At 45.8% G+C, this 18,531-nt stretch overlaps 1 protein-coding gene across 4 annotated transcripts; it reads right to left on the bottom strand.

The window, feature by feature from the left end:
- Positions 1–732: 732 nt before the first annotated feature.
- Positions 733–18,246, bottom strand: LOC121544743 (C-terminal-binding protein 2). 4 transcript variants are annotated; one of them, XM_041854863.2, is made up of 11 exons: positions 18,095–18,240; positions 16,641–16,681; positions 15,121–15,287; positions 8,770–8,924; positions 7,628–7,772; positions 7,254–7,460; positions 5,215–5,429; positions 2,925–3,055; positions 2,680–2,807; positions 2,205–2,325; positions 733–1,993 (listed from the first exon to the last, which is right to left on the bottom strand). In XM_041854863.2, the coding sequence occupies exons 3-11, from the start codon at positions 15,176–15,178 to the stop codon at positions 1,825–1,827; spliced, it is 1,329 nt and encodes a 442-aa protein (XP_041710797.2). In that variant the 5' UTR covers positions 15,179–15,287; positions 16,641–16,681; positions 18,095–18,240; the 3' UTR covers positions 733–1,824. The 4 variants fall into 4 exon arrangements, with proteins under 4 accessions (XP_041710797.2, XP_045064177.1, XP_045064178.1 ...); XM_045208242.1 differs by lacking the exon at positions 18,095–18,240 and adding an exon at positions 17,851–17,947; XM_045208248.1 differs by having other exon boundaries at positions 1,902–1,993; positions 2,184–2,325; positions 18,095–18,246.
- Between the last annotated feature and the right edge of the window lie 285 nt (positions 18,247–18,531).

Here is an 18,531-nt window from a genome sequence, read left to right as displayed (position 1 = left end):
TGTGGGGGGGGGGGGTCACACGCAGACAGCACGGTCTCCTTTGAAAAGCCACTACGAGTATGTAAGAATACAGACTCCACACACTCTCCCTTTGGTCTTAACGGGAACTGTGAATTCCTTTGTCTTCTTAAAGGGATGGTTGAATCAACTCGCTGGCTACACTGCCTTACCCTATCTTAAAGGGATGGGTGGATCCACACTTGCTGATAAAGCACTAGAGGAGAGCGGAGTTCTTCAGGGTCCCGATGGGGTGAGAGAGGTTGGGGGATGGACTGAGATATAGGTCTGAGCGGTCTGGGAGAGAGAAAGACAGCGAGTCCTTGCCTTGTCACCGGTCCCGGTTGTCTTTGGAAGTCAGCGGTAATTAATGATGTCACAGCAAAAGTGTTGTACATCACCTTCCCTATGGCTGACTGCTTTGTGTGAATGTGTTAAGAAAACCCATGGGGCGCCATTGCTGCCTGGCTGGTTGGTTATACACAACTCAACGCTGCAGCCAAATCACTGCCCCTCTCTCTGAGCACTGCCACAGACTGAGCATTCAGATGGCAGTGGCACCCCCTGCTGGCCAAACCTCGGTCCTACACACCTGACCTGTGCTGCTCTAGGCTGCCCACTGGGCTCAAGCTAACAATGTTGCAAGCTCGCTGTGTGTGAGTTCCTTGCACTAATTGAAGTGCCTCTGAGAAACATAAGACCCTTGCACAATAGTTCAACCTTTTTTTTTGGGGGGTGAAAAGCCACAATGAAAATAGGAAACTGTTCTCACGTGATCTTGAAGCGACACACCGTTTCAGAGGACAGCCTTTACAGAATAAATGTTTCACATAACTGTTGCCGAGTTTAAGACCACGTCGTGGGCAAGGGCCTGTAGAGTGTCGACCCAGAGCACAACATGTCCTTTGGATGCCATCCATCTGACCTTCCAACAGGAAGTGACTGGCGTTGGAACAAAGGAGCTCGGCCATTACATCATCAAAACGGGACGTAAAAGCAAGGAAGAGAATTGTCGCCTGCCAACGGAGAGGGTTCACCATTTTAAGGAGAAGAAACAGGGTTTAACACAGCCAAGTAGCGGCAGAGGAGAGGTAATGTTAAGGTTTCAGCTCTACACTGACAATATTCATCCCTACACTAGCCAACAGACAGGGAATCAGGTAGCCTGGTCCCAGATCTGTATGTGCTTTAGCTGACTTGGCTAAAGCTAGCTAGATACAGATCTGGGATCAGGCTAGGAATTATCGGGCCAATAGAAGCCCGATGTTGTGTTGTGTCTGTCTTACTTTTGTACACATTTTCTAAAATGAGAGAGAGGCGTAAGAGAAAGAGAAAAGATAGCAGTAACATCAGATAGCCACTAATGTACACCAGGCCAACCCTACACGCCTCTCTCACTGATCACAACAGCCAGACTCACAGTCCAGCTTCGCTGCAGAAATGCTACTCAAAACAAAATGTTTTGTTTTTCCTCCAAAAAAAAGAAAAAATAATAAAATGCCAATCCAATTGAATACTTGAGAAGAGAGTTATTGCTGAAGGTTTGTTGGTGTGGGGGAAATATGGATAGAGGGGGAGATAGGGGTCCGAGGGGGGGGGGGCGTTGAGGGGGTCCGAGGAAGGGTTACGGAGGTGGATTTTGTGGACGGGCAGGTCACTCCTGGGCTGGTACTGTGTTCTGAAGGGCCGGAGCTTGAACAGATCCAGATCGAACCGGGACCCCAGTGTCAATCTGCCTGAGGTCAGAGAAGAGGGTTGGTGGCGATGATGGTGGGAGGAGAGGGTGAGGTTGTTGGTTTCCAGGGGTGACGGAGGAATGTTGGGGTGCTATTGGTCGGAAGGGATGTCTCTGTCTGCCTCCGCCTTGTTGGGTTGCCCTGGCGATGAGGTGTGGGGGGGATGGGACACAGGGGCGATGGCGTGAGCCAGGGCCTCTACCCCTGCTCCCGCCCCCGTCAGACCCCCTGCTGCCACGCTGATCAGACCCACAGGAAACCTGACGTAAAGAGAGAGCGAGAGAGAGAAATATATATATCAGGGCCTTGTTCAGGAGGGCGCAACATTGCAGCACATTCATCTACACACAAATCTACTGTGAAGAACAGATATCATATCTTGCATAAAATAAGTATAATAATAATCATGATACACTTCCTGACTTGGTTGTCCTCCTCTCCTGTGCTCACCTTAACCGCTGAGGGTCTCACCTGTATGCACCGCCTCCGTTGAGTTCAGGGTGGACTGTCGCAGCCTCCATACTGGGCCACTGGGACGCTGCCATCAGATACTCCTTATTCACACAGTTCTTCAGACTGTCTGGGATACGCCCTAACAGAGGACAGACAGGGGACAAGGGGTTAGCGTGTAAATCCCCAATCTCTATTTCAATAACCTAGATACCATTTTTGTTTTGTTCTAGTAATATTTGAAAGGGGGAGGTGCCTTACAAGCCACTCAGGGTTTTTTGCTCTCCTGCACATGCTTTTTATTATTTCCTTTTTAAACTCTCACCACATTGGTTTGCAAAAAAAGAGTGTAGGTAAGATATAACACCAGACAGCTCAGAACCTCAAAACATGCAGCTATACTCAAGCTACATAAAGCCATTGAAATAATCAATAACCAATTCATAACTATGTAATAACTAATAATACAAAGTTATGTGTGGGGTTAGTGTCTTACCAGTGATGGCACGGCGCACCTCCCTGGCTGCCTCCTCTCTGGCCTCGATGGAGGCCTGCTCACTGTACCAGGACGTGTGGGGGGTACAGATGAGGTTGGGAGCATCCTTCAGAGGGCCCTGGGAGAAACTACAACAACAAAGAGCGGGTTAGGGTTAGAGGGGGAAAGCGAGAGGAGGTTGCACGGTCAAACAGACGTGTGGGGGTTAGAGATCAGGCTAGGATCCTTCAGAGGGCTGTGTGTACCTGAAGGGCTCTGTCTCGTGGACGTCCAGTGCGGCTCCTCGTATCCGTCCTTCCTTCAGGGCCTGAGCCAGAGCCTTCTCATCCACCAGCCCTCCCCGCGCAGAGTTCACCAGGAACGCTCCCTGACGCATCTACACACAGAACACACGGGGTTAACTTTATATACACACACACTCCCATAATTAACTCAAGAACGACGCCTGTGTGGAAGCACCTGCTTTTAATATACTTTGTATCCCTCATTTAGTCAAGTCTTTCCATTATTTTGGAAGTTACCTCGATATGCATGTAAGCACGTGAATTTACAAACATACTAGGGCTGTCAATGTTAACGAGTTAATAAGGCGTTACATTTTTAAAAGGCATTCATTTTTTTGACGCCTTTAAATCGCGTCACCATTTCTTCATCGCACGGACCCCTTTTAAGCGCACGTGTTTCCGCACGGACACCGCTACTCGGTGGCAGCTTCTGTTTTGTAGCACCGTCTGTCTCTCAGGGTGTTTTCACACTTGGTCCCTTTCAGCCAATTTTTGTGAACTCAGTGCGGTTCCCCTCATTTTTGGTGTAGTGTGAACACTCCAAAAGGAACTCGGACCCCTCAAAAGAGCCCCCGAAGCGAACCGAACTGAGACCATCTCGAGAGGTGGTCTGAGTTTGGTTCGCTTGAATTCTGCGGTCCGGTTCCCTTTTTTAGGACAATGCGAACGCAAAGCTCCCCAGGTTCGCTTGTCATTACTACCACACCACACACTAGACTACTGCAACACCGTTTCCCCTGCAATAACCCCTTCACATTGGAGAGAGAATATGTGCCAGTTCGCGTAAAAAATGTGTGCCGATTAGCAGATTATCTGCAATATGTTGACCTATAGGCTAAGAGGTTCATGAACTGTTTATTCAAATGTGGGGTTTGAATAGTGTGGTAGTTTAGTATGTCTCATCTTTTAACAAAATGCAATCTATTAGCTTCCAAAATGTAAGTAGGTATCTAGCTGTCTGATAGCACGTTCTGATGGAATGGCTTATCCTGTACTTTTACCCAGAGTGCATTGAGTGAATATTGCACAAATATTTTGGGTCCTTTCTAAACATAGAAATGCGAACGCAAAGAGGACTCTGACCTCAAAAAAGGTGAAGTGAACTGACAAAAGAGTGGAGTCCTCATTCAAAGGCAAGGGCAGTGTGAATGCAAAGAGAACTGAGTTCTTTACCCCCGAGTTCACTTTAAATAGGACTGAGATCAGTTATTTTAAAAGAGGACTATGTGTGAAAACACCCTTAAAAACATCCACTATGAGCGCAGCTTTGAGCAACAATTAAGGAAAACGTACAGAAAGTTCAACCATAAACACATTCTCAGGTGTTTCTTTAGATAACAGCAAAAACATCATTTGTACAAAAGTAGCTAGCTAGTTATGCTAACATTAGCTAGCTAACCAAAATAATGTTTACAACGCCATGGCTGAATGCCTCGATAAAACTCAAACTTCCCACAATGATTTGAATCAGAACAGGACATCCATTCCACTTAGCTACTGTTTTTGTTGCATTTCTCAGGTCAAATGATTTAAGCAAATTATCCCAATTCTAGTAGTAACAGCTTGTGACTAGTTCATGTTGAAGTAGCCTAGGCTACATCTAATAGCTGTATTACATGAACTCAGACCTGGCTGATCTGTTTTGTTCTTCTGTGGAATTCATAACATTGTTGAACAGGTTTAAATGCTTTTTGTTCTTTGTATCCATAGAGACAGTTCTGTTTTCCTGTACTCAACCCTCTAATCAGAAATTGAGAGGACACTCATTTAGAATGCCTGAAGCTTTAACTGTATATATGTGTGTGTGTGTGTGTGTGTGTGTGTGTGTGTGTGTGTGTGTGTGTGTGTGTGTGTGTGTGTATTACATTTTAGTCATTTAGCAGACGCTCTTATCCAGAGCGACTTACAGTTAGTGAGTGCATACATTTTGATATTAAAAACACATGTTCTGAAATTACAAAGCAAAAATATTACATGTAGCTACTATGCTTACATTTGATTTCTGATACAGACTGTTTCCATCCCTTAAAATAAAAGCATAATATGCCTGTAACTCAATGCACTGCTTTTTACTGGGATTGTTTTTTTCTTAAGGGCCAAATTTGAGCAAATATTTTTCTGGGGATTAATCGTGATTAACTACAGAAAATTTTGCAATTAATCGCAATTATTTTAATCGTTTGACAGCCCTAAAACATACACATAAAATATGTGTGTGTACGTGTGTGTGTGCGCATCTGACATTGCGTACCTGTTTGATGGTGAAGTCGTTGATGAGGTGGTGGTTGTGTTCGTTGAGGCTGCAGTGTAGAGAGACACAGTCAGAGTGGATGAGCAGGTCTTGGAGGGTAGCCATCCTCTGCAGGCCCAGGGAGCGTTCCACGCCGTCGGGTAGGTAGGGGTCGTAGAAGATCACCCCGAAACCAAACGCCTTGGCCCGCAGAGCCACCGCCTGGCCCACACGACCTGCAGGGAGAGGACCGCACAGGGTTAACTAGTGTTTGTATTTCCATGGCGGGGCATATACAGTGGGGGAAAAAAGTATTTAGTCAGCCACCAATTGCGCAAGTTCTCCCACTTAGAAAGATGAGAGAGGCCTGTAATTTTCATCATAGGTACACGTCAACTATGACAGACAAAATGAGAAAAAAAATCCAGAAAACACATTGTAGGACTTTTAATGAATTTATTTGCAAATTATGGTGGAAAATAAGTATTTGGTCAATAACAAAAGTTTCTCAATACTTTGTTATATACCCTTTGTTGGCAATGACACAGGTCAAACGTTTTCTGTAAGTCTTCACAAGGTTTTCACACACTGTTGCTGGTATTTTGGCCCATTCCTCCATGCAGATCTCCTCTAGAGCAGTGATGTTTTGGGGCTGTCGCTGGGCAACACAGACTTTCAACTCCCTCCAAAGATGTTCTATGGGGTTGAGATCTGGAGACTGGCTAGGCCCCTCCAGGACCTTGAAATGCTTCTTACGAAGCCACTCCTTCGTTGCCCGGGCGGTGTGTTTGGGATCATTGTCATGCTGAAAGACCCAGCCACGTTTCATCTTCAATGCCCTTGCTGATGGAAGGAGGTTTTCACTCAAAATCTCACGATACATGGCCCCATTCATTCTTTCCTTTACACGGATCAGTCGTCCTGGTCCCTTTGCAGAAAAACAGCCCCAAAGCATGATGTTTCCACCCCCATGCTTCACAGTAGGTATGGTGTTCTTTGGATGCAACTCAGCATTCTTTGTCCTCCAAACACGACAAGTTGAGTTTTTACCAAAAAGTTCTATTTTGGTTTCATCTGACCATATGACATTCTCCCAATCCTCTTCTGGATCATCCAAATGCACTCTAGCAAAACTTCAGACGGGCCTGGACATGTACTGGCTTAAGCAGGGGGACACGTCTGGCACTGCAGGATTTGAGTCCCTGGCGGCGTAGTGTGTTACTGATGGTAGGCTTTGTTACTTTGGTCCCAGCTCTCTGCAGGTCATTCACTAGGTCCCCCCGTGTGGTTCTGGGATTTTTGCTCACCGTTCTTGTGATCATTTTGACCCCACGGGGTGAGATCTTGCGTGGAGCCCCAGATCGAGGGAGATTATCAGTGGTCTTGTATGTCTTCCATTTCATAATAATTGCTCCCACAGTTGATTTCTTCAAACCAAGCTGCTTACCTATTGCAGATTCAGTCTTCCCAGCCTGGTGCAGGTCTACAATTTTGTTTCAAGTTCCTTTGACAGCTCTTTGGTCTTGGCCATAGTGGAGTTTGGAGTGTGACTGTTTGAGGTTGTGGACAGGTGTCTTTTATACTGATAACAAGTTCAAACAGGTGCCATTAATACAGGTAACGAGTGGAGGACAGGGGAGCCTCTTAAAGAAGAAGTTACAGGTCTGTGAGAGCCAGAAATCTTGCTTGTTTGTAGGTGACCAAATACTTATTTTCCACCATAATTTGCAAATAAATTCATAACAAATCCTACAATGTGATTTTCTGGAGAAAAAAAAATCTCAATTTGTCTGTCATAGTTGACGTGTAACTATGATGATAATTACAGGCCTCTCATCTTTTTAAGTGGGAGAACTTGCACAATTGGTGGCTGACTAAATACTTTTTCCCCCCACTGTATGTACCCAAGGCCTCTGGCAGCTACAATTCTCAATTGAAAACAGGCCAGACTGGAGGCCACTAGCCTTACATCAAAATCAGCTGCTCCAAATCAGCCCCATTCTCCACTGCCCAGTAACTCCATCAACCTCCATACCCTTGCCCAGAGTACCCCCACTCACCCAGGCCGATGATGCCCAGCGTCTCCCCCCGGATGCGGGCAGCTCCCCCGGCCACTTCCCTGATCTGCTCCACGCTGGAGGCCCTGGTGCCCTCCCTCAGGGCCTGATGCATCCAGGTGACGCGGCGGTACAGGTTCAGGATCAGACACATGGACGTGTCGGCCGTCTCCTCCACCGAGCACGCTGGCACGTTACACACTGCGATGCCTGGGAGAGAGGGAGATGGTAAGATGAAGGAAAGAGAGGACTGATGGGGCAGATCTTGGAAAGGCTGTGTATCTGATTATGTGTAATATGCATCCGTGTGTGTGTGTGTGTGTGTGTGCGTACCTGTTCGTCGGCATACTGTGTGTGTGTATTCGTGCATGACTCACCCAGCTCAGCTGCAGCTTTGATGTCGACGTTGTCGAAGCCACTGCCGATCCTGACGATGACTCGGAGGCCTTTGAACTTATCCAGGTCGTCTCTGGAGAGAGTGATGGTGTGGTAGAGCAGAGCCCCCACTGCCTCGTTCAGCACCTACGGGGTTAATACACAGACACCGTTATACAGCTGGTAACACAGGGTTTACACACACCGTTATAATATAATAATAATAATAATAATATAATAATAAGCCATTTAACAGACGCTTTTATCCAAAGCGACTTACAGTCATGCGTGCATACATTTTTGTGTATGGGTGGTCCCGGGGATCGAACCCACTACCCTGGCGTTACAAGCGCCGTGCTCTACCAATTGAGCTACAGAGGACCGTTAGACAGGGTTAACACACCAATATACTGCTGGTTAGACAGGGCGTTAAAGGGAGAGTGCATAAATACTCAAATAAACATATGGCTGGCAGTCAGGAGGTAGTCTTGAATAACTTTATTGTATTTTTTTAAAATCAGGAACTGCCGCTTATAGCCACATGAACAGGAAGCTTACAACCACATAGTGTATGTTGCCTTATAAATTATATACTGAGTGAACATCTTCCTAATATTGAGTTGCAACCCCTTTTGCCCTCAGAACAGCCTCAATTTGTCAGGGCATGGGACTCTACAAGGTGTCGAAAGCGTTCCACAGGGATGCTGGCCCATGTTGACAATGCTTCCCACAGTTGTGTCAAGTTGGCTGGATGTCTTTTGGGTGGTGGACCATTCTTGATATACACAGGAAACTGTTGAGTGTGAAAAACCTAGCACCGTTGCAGTTCTTGACACACTCAAAACGGTGCACCTGACACCTACTACCATACCCCGTTCAAAGGCACTTAAATCTTCTGTCTTGCCCATTCACCCTCTGAATGGCACACACAGACAATCCATGTCTCAATTGTCTCAAGGCTTAAAAAACCTTCTTTAACCTGTCTCCCCCCCTTCATCTACACTGATTGAAGTGGCTTTAACAGGTGACATCAATAAGGGATCATAGCTTTCACCTGGATTCAACTGGTCAGTCTGTTCATGGAAAGAGCAGGTGTTCCTAATTTTTTTGTAAACTCAGTGTGTGTGTTTGTTTATAGCTCTACCTTCTCGTGTATCTCCTGGGTGGACTGGGCATCACAGAAGGCCACAGTGGCCACGTCCTTGAGGATGGGCATCTCTATGGTGCAGTCACGCCCGTCCAGCAGGGCCACCAGGGGCCGAGGGTGCATGGGCCCGTTCAGGATGGGGGGGCGGATGCCTGCACACAGGGGAGAGGGGGACAGTTAAGACATGATTTGGCATTATGAAAAGGTCACTAAATAGTTGCATTCTTCTGAAATCGTATGTGCTGCTTTGGTTCCAATGGCTGGCTAGGTTGGTTGGAGCATGGTGCTAGCAACACTAAGGGTTGTGGGTTTGATTCCAGAACGGGACACATTTTTGAAAATGTCCATATTATAACCATCAAACGATAAGTGTTTATCTGATGTTTACAGTCCATTTTGAGTTGGTCGTTTGCCCATACAAAATGGCTTCCTTTGGGAATGTGTGATACAGTAAAAAACACAGCATACCACACCATGTTATTCAGATGTGACTGTTCACAGAGGTTAGTGATTCGACAATCTTTCTGGAGTCTGGGCAAAATGAGTCACTGCCCTAAACCTTCTACACGCACCATTGCCTTGACCATTACAATACACACTATTAGAGTCCCTCTGAACTTGCCCAGGGATGATCATAGCCACTGGCATCATCAGTGCTGGGGCCAGAGCGGGTTCAACCTGAACAGTGACTGAGTCTGACCAATGACCACTAACATGATTACTACTACCAAAGCAAACTCTCCCAAAGTGAGTCCCATGATGCTCTCTTCTCCTCCCACACAAACAGCCAGGGCCTTGTCAACACTGGCACCCTGAGGGATCCCGAGTGGCGCAGTGGTCTAAGGCACTGCATCGCAGTGCTAGCTGTGCCACTAGAGATCCTGGTTCGAATCCAGGCTCTGTCGTAGCCGGCCGTGACCGGGAGACCCATGGGGCGGCGCACCATTGGCCCAGCGTCGTCCAGGGTAGGGGAGGGAATGGCCGGCAGGGATGTAGCTCAGTTGGTAGAGCCAGGGTTGTGGGTTTGATTCCCACGGGGGGCCAGTATGAAAAAATAAATAAAAAATAATGTATGCACTCACTAACTGTAAGTCGCTCTGGATAAGAGCGTCTGCTAAATGACTAAAATGTAAAAATGGATCAGTGCGTGCGCGTGCGTGACGGTTACGCAATGGTAACGTGTAACTGGATCTGCTGCTGCAGAGAGAGCATTTGAGATGACAAAGAGACAGGGGGGGTCCAACACAATAACTAACCTGAAAGGTCAATACATCCAACCCCATGGCATTCAGACACACATGCTATGATGACACATGTAAGACATACTGAAGGACACACACATCCCTGACTCTAGCCAGAGCAGAGGATGAAGATGCTTGTGGAGCTACACTGTAGCTGGCTGCAGTGCCAGTGGAGGTCGAGTGTGACGGCTGGGGGAGGGGCAGTAGAGGGGTTGAGATGCGGGGAAGAAGGGGGGAGGGGGTAGAGAGAGCCTCTTCGGAGTCATGACCTAAATTCCCTCGTCTGGAGGCTCCAGACGAGTGAGGCTGTACCAGCCCGCCCCAAACACACACACACACCTGTTCTGTACACACATCTGTAAACACACGCCACTGATACATGGCTACATTTGTCCACCATTGTGCTGCAAACGTTCACCCAAAATAACCATCAACGTCTGCATCGAAATCCTCAACAATCATTCAGCACCAAGTGGCCAGAATGTGAGACAAAGCACAAGGCAAACATCTGTGCCAAAGGTCACTAGACAAATGTGGCCAACTGCAACAACAGCTAACATCACCACCGATACCATCATCATAGGACATATTTGTGTGTGTATGTCTTCGCGCTCTCCTTCTCACTGAACTAAACATGAACTGGCCTTCTGAATCGGAACGCACTGCCCATTTCTCACACACACAGAGAGAGAGATGTAACACACACCAGACCACACCACTGGCCTCTAGACCAGAAGCGCGCACACACACACACGGTCTCTGCGTGACAGGTGTATGGTCTGGGGTGGGGGAGAGGGACAAGAAGGGGGGGGGGGAATACATGTGTCTCACTGGAACATTCACTTGGACAGAGGGCAGGATGCATGCAGGGACAGAGACACACAGACAGACATCCACAAACAATATGTCCTGTGTCATAGTGGGAGTGTGGGGGAGGGACAAAGAGAGGGGGGAGTAGGATAGGAACTGGTGGCTGGCAGGCGGTGGAAGACAAATATTTGTAGACACTTCCTGTGACGTCAGAGCATTTCCCAACTTCCCAACTGGGCCTAGCTGAGAAGGCTTAAGAACGTGAATCTACATCTCATTAAAAAACATAAAGCATTTTCCTTTATCTTAATCTCCACATGCTGGAGATCACAATGGATTCACAATTACTGGTTAACAAAAGGCAACCGTAGAAGCGCAAACACATTTGAGTAAAGGACGCTTGCGTACAAGGCTTATGGAGCACAAGCATGGCCGCGCACACAATGCAATTCATTCAGCGCTTCATTCATTCTCCCTCCTCCTCCTTTTCTTTCCCTCCCTCCTCCTCCTTTCTCTTTCCCTTGGTTTAAGGAGTGTGAGAGAGAGAGCAGAGCGAGGGAGAGGGGGAGGGGCAGGATGATAATGCAGCACTACTCCACCCAACCTCTAGCCAGACACACAATAACACACACAAACACGCAGGCGCCGTGCACACACACACAGTTGCTCAATTCGCTACAAGGACACGCTGAGCAAAAAGGAAACGACACACACACTCGTCGGCAACACCACACCCAAGCCCATATCGCCCCCTTCCATCTTCAAGCTCTCCTTCACACACACAATTAACAACACACACACGGCGCCTAACCTTGCATTATGAAGTTTGCCAGCCTGTCTTCCTCTCTCTCTCTCTCTCTCTCTCTCACGCTCTCTTGCCTCGCTCTCTCCCTCTATCGTTCTTTCTTTTCTCGCTCTCGTTCTGTCAGACTGTTCGTGGCCGGCTAGGTCCCTGCTGTCATCCACACCCAGCCCCTCCCCCACTGTCCGGCTCCAATCACGGGCGGCTCCATTGAGGGCCAGCCAACCAGCACTAACCTCATTAGCATAGCCAGGCAGTGGCTGGGTCTGGCTGTTGTTGTTTTTTAAAGAGACAGCTGGCCTGTTTCCCTGTAGCCACGGCTGCGACCCCTCACCCTGCTACTCTCGCTCATCTCAGGGGACCTGACTCTCCCAGACAACTCCCTCCATTTTATCTCAACATCACCCAAGGGCTGCATTTTGCACCATTTTATTTAGTTTGGACTGGGCTAGTACAGACCAGAATTTAGTCTAATATGTCCAGAATTTAATAAGATAACTGGACCATCTTTTATATGATTTCATAACCTTTTTATGACATTTGTATACACTACAAATTGAGGCTTAGCATGACTTGCAATACCAATTTATTTGTTTTACATCTAGGCCAAAGCGACACCATTCTACCTTTTCAGTTCATTTCAGTCATTGTCAAAAAACACTGATCATGTTGTAATCTAACTGGTCTATTTTTCTAGCCTGTCATGTACTCAATCATCCTCAACATTTTGACCTTGGCCACCCACTAACCCCTCTTGAAATACCCACAGACAGAAACAGGAAGTGAGATAAGGGCATTTTGCTCTCTCTCTGACTATCCCGAACCCATCACTACACTATTCTACTAGTGATGTGGGAGGGAGGGGGGGGAATCAATACAGTTACATATCCAGGCTCTGTCGTAGCCGGCCGCGCCCGGGAGACTCATGGGGCGGCGCACAATTGGCCCAGCGTCGTCCAGGTTAGGGGAGGGAATGACCGGCAGGGATGTAGCTCAGTTGGTAGAGCATGGCGTTTGCAACGCCAGGGTTGTGGGTTCGATTCCCACGGGGGGCCAGTATAAAAAAATTATGTTTGCACTCACTAACTGTAAGTCGTTCTGGATAAGAGCGTCTGCTAAATGACTAAAATGTAAACGTAAAAATATCAGGATATTATTTTTGACTATATTTTGACAATATCGCAATATTATTTTTGAGTTAGTTGGCTGTACCTGCACCAAAACTCCAGCATTTTTCCTTCATAGCTTGTTCTCCGTCTTCTTTTGAAATAAGGGAGCCACATTTATTTTCAGCGCTTCTATTTCCATGACTGATCAAAACTAATTTTCTCATGCTCTCTCGTCTCTCTGCAGCAGACATATGGTGAGCAATATGTTTGGAACATCGAATAAAATCGCAATACCTTTACAACCGTGAGAGTCGCAATACATATCGTATTGCCACCAAAGCGTTGTAATAATATCCTCGGGTCCCTGGCAATTCCCAGCCCTATATCCTATCTGCCACTCCACACACCAATAGGCTGATCATTAATAACAGATTTCCCATATCAGCAGCTGATGTACAGTGCATTCGGAAAGTATTCAGACCCCTTGACTTTTTCCAAATTTTGATATGTTACAGCCTTATTCTAAAACGGATTAAATATGTTTTTCCTCGTCAATCTACACACAATACCCCATAATGACAAAGCAAAGCAAAAAAACTGAAATATCACATTTACAACAGTATTCAGACCCTTACTCAGTACTTTGTTGAAGCACCTTTGGCAGCGATTACAGCATCAAGTCTTCTTGGGTATGACGCTACATGCTTGGCACAGCTGTATTTGGGGTGTTTCTCCCATTCTTCTCTGCAGAGCCTCAAGCGCAAGCTCTGTCAGGTTGGATGGGGAGCGTCTCTGCACAGCTATTTTCAGGTCTCTCCAGAGATGTTCGATCGGATTCAAGTCGGGCTCTGGCTAGGCCACTCAAGGACATTTATTCAGAGACTTGTCCTGAAGCCACTCCTGCGTTGTCTTGGCTGTGTGCTTAGGGTCGTGGTCCTGTTGGAAGGTGAACCTTCGCCCCAGTCTGAGGTCCTGAGTGCTCTGGAGCAGGTTTTCATCAAGGATCTCGCTGTACTTTGCTCCGTTCATCTTTCCCTCGATCCCAACTGGTCTCCCTGTCCCTGCCGCTGAAAAACATCCCCACAGCATGATGGTGCCACCACCATGCTTCACTATAGGGATGGTGCCCCAGGTTTTCTCCAGATGTGACGCTTGGCATTTAGGCCAACGAGTTCAATCTTGGTTTCATCTGACCAGATAATCTTGTTTCTCATGGTGTGAGTCTCGTTTAGGTGCCTTTTGGCAAACTCCAAGCGGGCTGTCATGTGCCTTTTACTGAGGAGTGGCTTCCGTCTGGCCACAAAAAAAAAAAGGCCTGATTGGTGGAGTGCTGCAGAGATGGTTGTCCTTCTGGAAGGTTCTCCCATCTCCACAGAGGAACTCTGTTGCTCTTTCAGAGTGACCATCGGGTTCTTGGTCACCTCCCTGACCAAGGCCCTTCTCCCTTGATTGCTCAAATTGAGCGGGCAGCCAGCTAGGAAGAGTCTTGGTGGTTCCAAACTTGTTCCATTTAAGAATGATGGAGGCCACTGTGTTCTTGGGGACCTTCAATGCTGCAGAAATTGTTTAGTACCCTTCCCCAGATCTGTGCCTCGACACAATCCTTTCTCTGAGTTCTACGGACAATTCCTTCAACCTCATGGCTTGGTTTTTGCTCTGACATGTATGGTAAACTGTGGGACTTTATATAGACAGGCGTGTGCCTTTCCAAATCATGTCCAATCAATTGAATTTACCACAGGTGGACTCCAATCAAGTTGTAGAAACATCTCAAGGAAGATCAATGGAAACAAGATGCACCTGAGCTCAATTTAGAGTCTCATAGCAAAGGGTCTGAATACTTATGTAAACAAGGTATTTCTGTTTTTTTATTTTTAAGACATTTGCAAAATGTTCTAAAAACCTGTTTTCACTTCGTCATTATGGGGTATTGTGTGTAGATTGAGGGGAATATAATAAATAAATAAATGCAGTTTTAGAATAAGGCTGTAGCGTAACAAATGTGGAAAAGGTCAAGGGGTCTGAATACTTTCCGAATGCACTGAAAGTGCAAAAGATTATATACATAGGCATGCGATAAGAAGCAGTAATCATACATTCAATCAATTTGAAAAACACTGCACATCCTCTCTGGAGGATGTTCTAATACACCAAATCAGACTTGTAGAAACCATTTTGTATTCTGAATTTGTGATGGAGGTGTGAGAATATCATGTGAGAATACTAATTACCATATGACTATAACCTGGTAAAATTAATTGTGAAATCTTAATATTTAAAATGCCTATTATAGAAAAAGATAAGATGTAAGATGCGCAGTGTGTGTATGGTCAGTGTGTATGTGGTCTGTGCGTGCGTTTGTGTGTCGCAAAACATGGCTCCTTACCCTCACAAATGCGGTCGAGTCTTTGTCGCTTTACTTTGTGTTTGTCCATTAGAGCCATAGGCTGGCAGTCCTAACCCAGGACACAGCAAGACAACAGCACAGAGCGCTAAGGAGCCCCTTCAACAGAACACCAGCACTAGAAACCACTACTGCCCACTGAGCAACACCTGCACAGAGAGAGATATAGTGAGAGAGGGGGAGAGAGCGCAAGAGAGACAGAGAGTTGTGACCTGTTAGAATGTGAAAGGTTTTATTAGTCATTTCTGTTGTATTGCTTCTGCAACTTGGATTGCGTATTTCGTACCAATAAAGTTTTACAGAATTTGAGAGAGGGAAAAACCCCACTATCACAGTTACTGTATGGTGCAGTTACTGCTGCAGGATCTTCAGAGGTTAGTTGATGCAAATGTGGTTTCAAGTTTAGGAGCCTTAAGAAGTTACAATAACACAGGGCCCTAAGGTTTAGGAGCCTTAAGAAGTTACAATAACACAGGGCCTTAAGGTTTAGGAGCCTTAAGAAGTTACAATAACACAGGGCCTTAAGGTTTAGGAGCCTTAAGAAGTTACAATAACACAGGGCCTTAAGGTTTAGGAGCCTTAAGAAGTTACAATAACACAGGGCCTTAAGGTTTAGGAGCCTTAAGAAGTTACAATAACACAGGGCCTTAAGGTTTAGGAGCCTTAGAAGTTACAATAACACAGGGCCTTAAGGTTTAGGAGCCTTAAGAAGTTACAATAACACAGGGCCTTAAGGTTTAGGAGCCTTAAGAAGTTACAATAACACAGGGCCTTAAGGTTTAGGAGCCTTAAGAAGTTACAATAACACAGGGCCTTAAGGTTTAGGAGCCTTAAGAAGTTACAATAACACAGGGCCTTAAGGTTTAGGAGCCTTAAGAAGTTACAATAACACAGGGCCTTAAGGTTTAGGAGCCTTAAGAAGTTACAATAACACAGGGCCTTAAGGTTTAGGAGCCTTAAGAAGTTACAATAACACAGGGCCTTAAGGTTAAGGAGCCTTAAGAAGTTACAATAACACAGGGCCTTAAGGTTTAGGCGTCTACTAAACTAATGATAATCCTATGTTCTTACACAAATAAAAGTGTCTTCTCCCTCCCTCTCAAATTCTGTCAAACTTTACTGGTAAAGAATAAGCAATCCAAGTTGTTTACACTTGCATTGTACAATATTGCATCAAACTAAAACAGAAATTACACCCAAATAAACATATACCCACGTAGTGTGGTATTGGCAAGTGTGTATTCTGACTTCTGCTTTCTCTGTGGTCAATTTAAACCTAGGGCCTGTTTCAGTACTTTGAAAATGCATCCATTCTTCTCTCCCTAAAGATTATACCTACTCTGACTTGACTGGATTGGTGAAAGTCATGTAGTTCATAACCCTTGCTTTCACCTATCCAATGGTGCGAGATAAATTACCTAAACGGGAGGGACAAAGAGATGGTGCACCTTCAAAGCCTAAACGGAAAGACTAGTGACCATATGGAGGAGTGGCTGACTTACCAGCAGGAGAATCCGCTCAGTGTCTGTCTGCTTAGATCTCACTGTCAAGCCAAAAAAATGATTTAGTTATTATCAGAGGGCCTTCTTCACTCACACAAACATATACACTTAGATAACTGATAGGGGTTATTAAACGTTTTCATCTCAAGACGCAAATTATAAGTTGACTGTCCTCCCATGACCTAAATCATCCTCCAACGACCCAATTTAAGAAGAAAAAGTGTGTGATTATATAAGATGCATTCTCATAACGCCCGACCCACCTCTCACATGCCCAGGGCCCACCCCAAACAATACCACATCAGTCACTTCTAGGCCTAACCAATATAAAAAGGTGAGTGCTAAACATGGAGTACTTCGGCAGAGTGATGAGAGGCCTTATAACAGAAAGTGTTTGTGGAACAGTAGTTAGGCCTTGATCACTGTCAGATGACGACTAGTTTCTATCAATTTGGACAGGGTTGTCTGCCATATTATAATGTGTACAAGTTATGCTTACAAACTGGACTCCAACGTAGAGAGAACAGTTAGTTGGCTATCATTTGATGATGTACACTGGCATAATGTGAGGGGGAAATTAGCCAGCCTAACTTTCCCTAATAAAAAATATCTATTCACTACTATGACATGACACTTACATATAATCACAATTTGAGTTTGAGAGGTTCGGACAACATTCCAAAACGTATAAATGCTCAAAGTTGTCATGATTAACGTTATGCATTCCAAACTTGAAACCCATCACACTGTAATCAACAGTGAGTGGGTTACGGAAACAATGGCAGTTTTTAATAATTTTACAAGAGCAAGGTTGATACAAAGTATCCAATACAGTTGTTTGCAAGCCCAACCCATTACAACATGTGGCTGATAAAGTTTAGTACATTTCACTATCGAACAGCTAGCTACAAGTTTCAAAACTCTGCAGAAGCCGCCATGTTAGCTAGCTAGTTAACTAACCTTCGTAACTAAATTAACTGGATGGCTACTAATAACGACCGTTTGTTTTCGCATCTGGCTAGCTAGTTAGCCAGTAAGCTAACATTAGCTAAGGTTAGTTGGTCAGATAACCGTGCCAGATAAACACATCGTTACTTATTATCGGAATCATATTTGAATTAAACAAAACGCGCTGTAAGCATGCCAAAAATACAGAAAAAGTTCGACCTAATGGTGGCTAGTTTATATTTTAACAAACATATCAAACTACCGTTGGATGGTTAGCATAGCAAGTTAGCTTGCTTGCTAGCCTAACGTTATTGCGTGTGGGAGATGCGTACTGGTGGATCCCATTTCGTCCGATTCGTTATTAGCGAATGGCGCTACAAAGTGAATATCTGAAATTCAGTAACGCAAGATCACCGAGGAAACGTGGATATCCCCCACGTGCACGTTATGCGTGCATCATTCGCTACCCCGGTAACGTAGTAATGCACGAGCGGCGGATTATTTACCCCAATAAATGTATTTCGGTTGGATTGAGACAGTGTGTGTGCGTCGGTGGTCTTCCCTCTCTCCCGATCGCCATGAAATCTGAAAAAGAGGAAGTCGCCGGTTCGTGGGGGGTCAGGCCGCCCGCCGTACCAGTGTACACAACGTGTGACGGACAGGCAGAGTGAGAGGCACTGGTATGAGAGGAAGGCAGAGCGCCCTCACTTCAATGGCGGTGGTCAAACCGTGCACCCAATCTGGGTTGCCAGGTCTAGCCAAAATATCTAGCGAATGACCCATAAAACCAGCCCACAAGGCAACTACGGCTAATTTACAGTCACGTGCAGCCAGAATAACAGCAAAGTATTTGCATTTGTTTAAGCTTTTTCTAGTGACATTTATTTGGAAACATCCATAACAATGAGCTAATGAGGCGCGATTTCGGCTGGCATAGAAAATG

Source organism: Coregonus clupeaformis, chromosome 3 (assembly GCF_020615455.1).
Source record: "Coregonus clupeaformis isolate EN_2021a chromosome 3, ASM2061545v1, whole genome shotgun sequence".
NCBI lineage: Eukaryota > Metazoa > Chordata > Actinopteri > Salmoniformes > Salmonidae > Coregonus > Coregonus clupeaformis.
Note: the sequence above shows the minus strand (reverse complement) of the source record. Positions and strands in the feature narration are given on the sequence as shown.

Coding starts and splice junctions, on each gene's coding strand:
- LOC121544743 (XM_041854863.2), bottom strand. CDS start 15,178: ATGGCTCTAATGGACAAACACAAAGTAAAGCGACAAAGACTCGACCGC. Junction 5,430..7,253: donor GCTGGGCATCATCGGCCTGG/GTGAGTGGGGGT, acceptor CTCTCCCTGCAG/GTCGTGTGGGCCAGGCGGTG. Junction 2,326..2,679: donor GGTGCGCCGTGCCATCACTG/GTAAGACACTAA, acceptor GTCCTCTGTTAG/GGCGTATCCCAGACAGTCTG.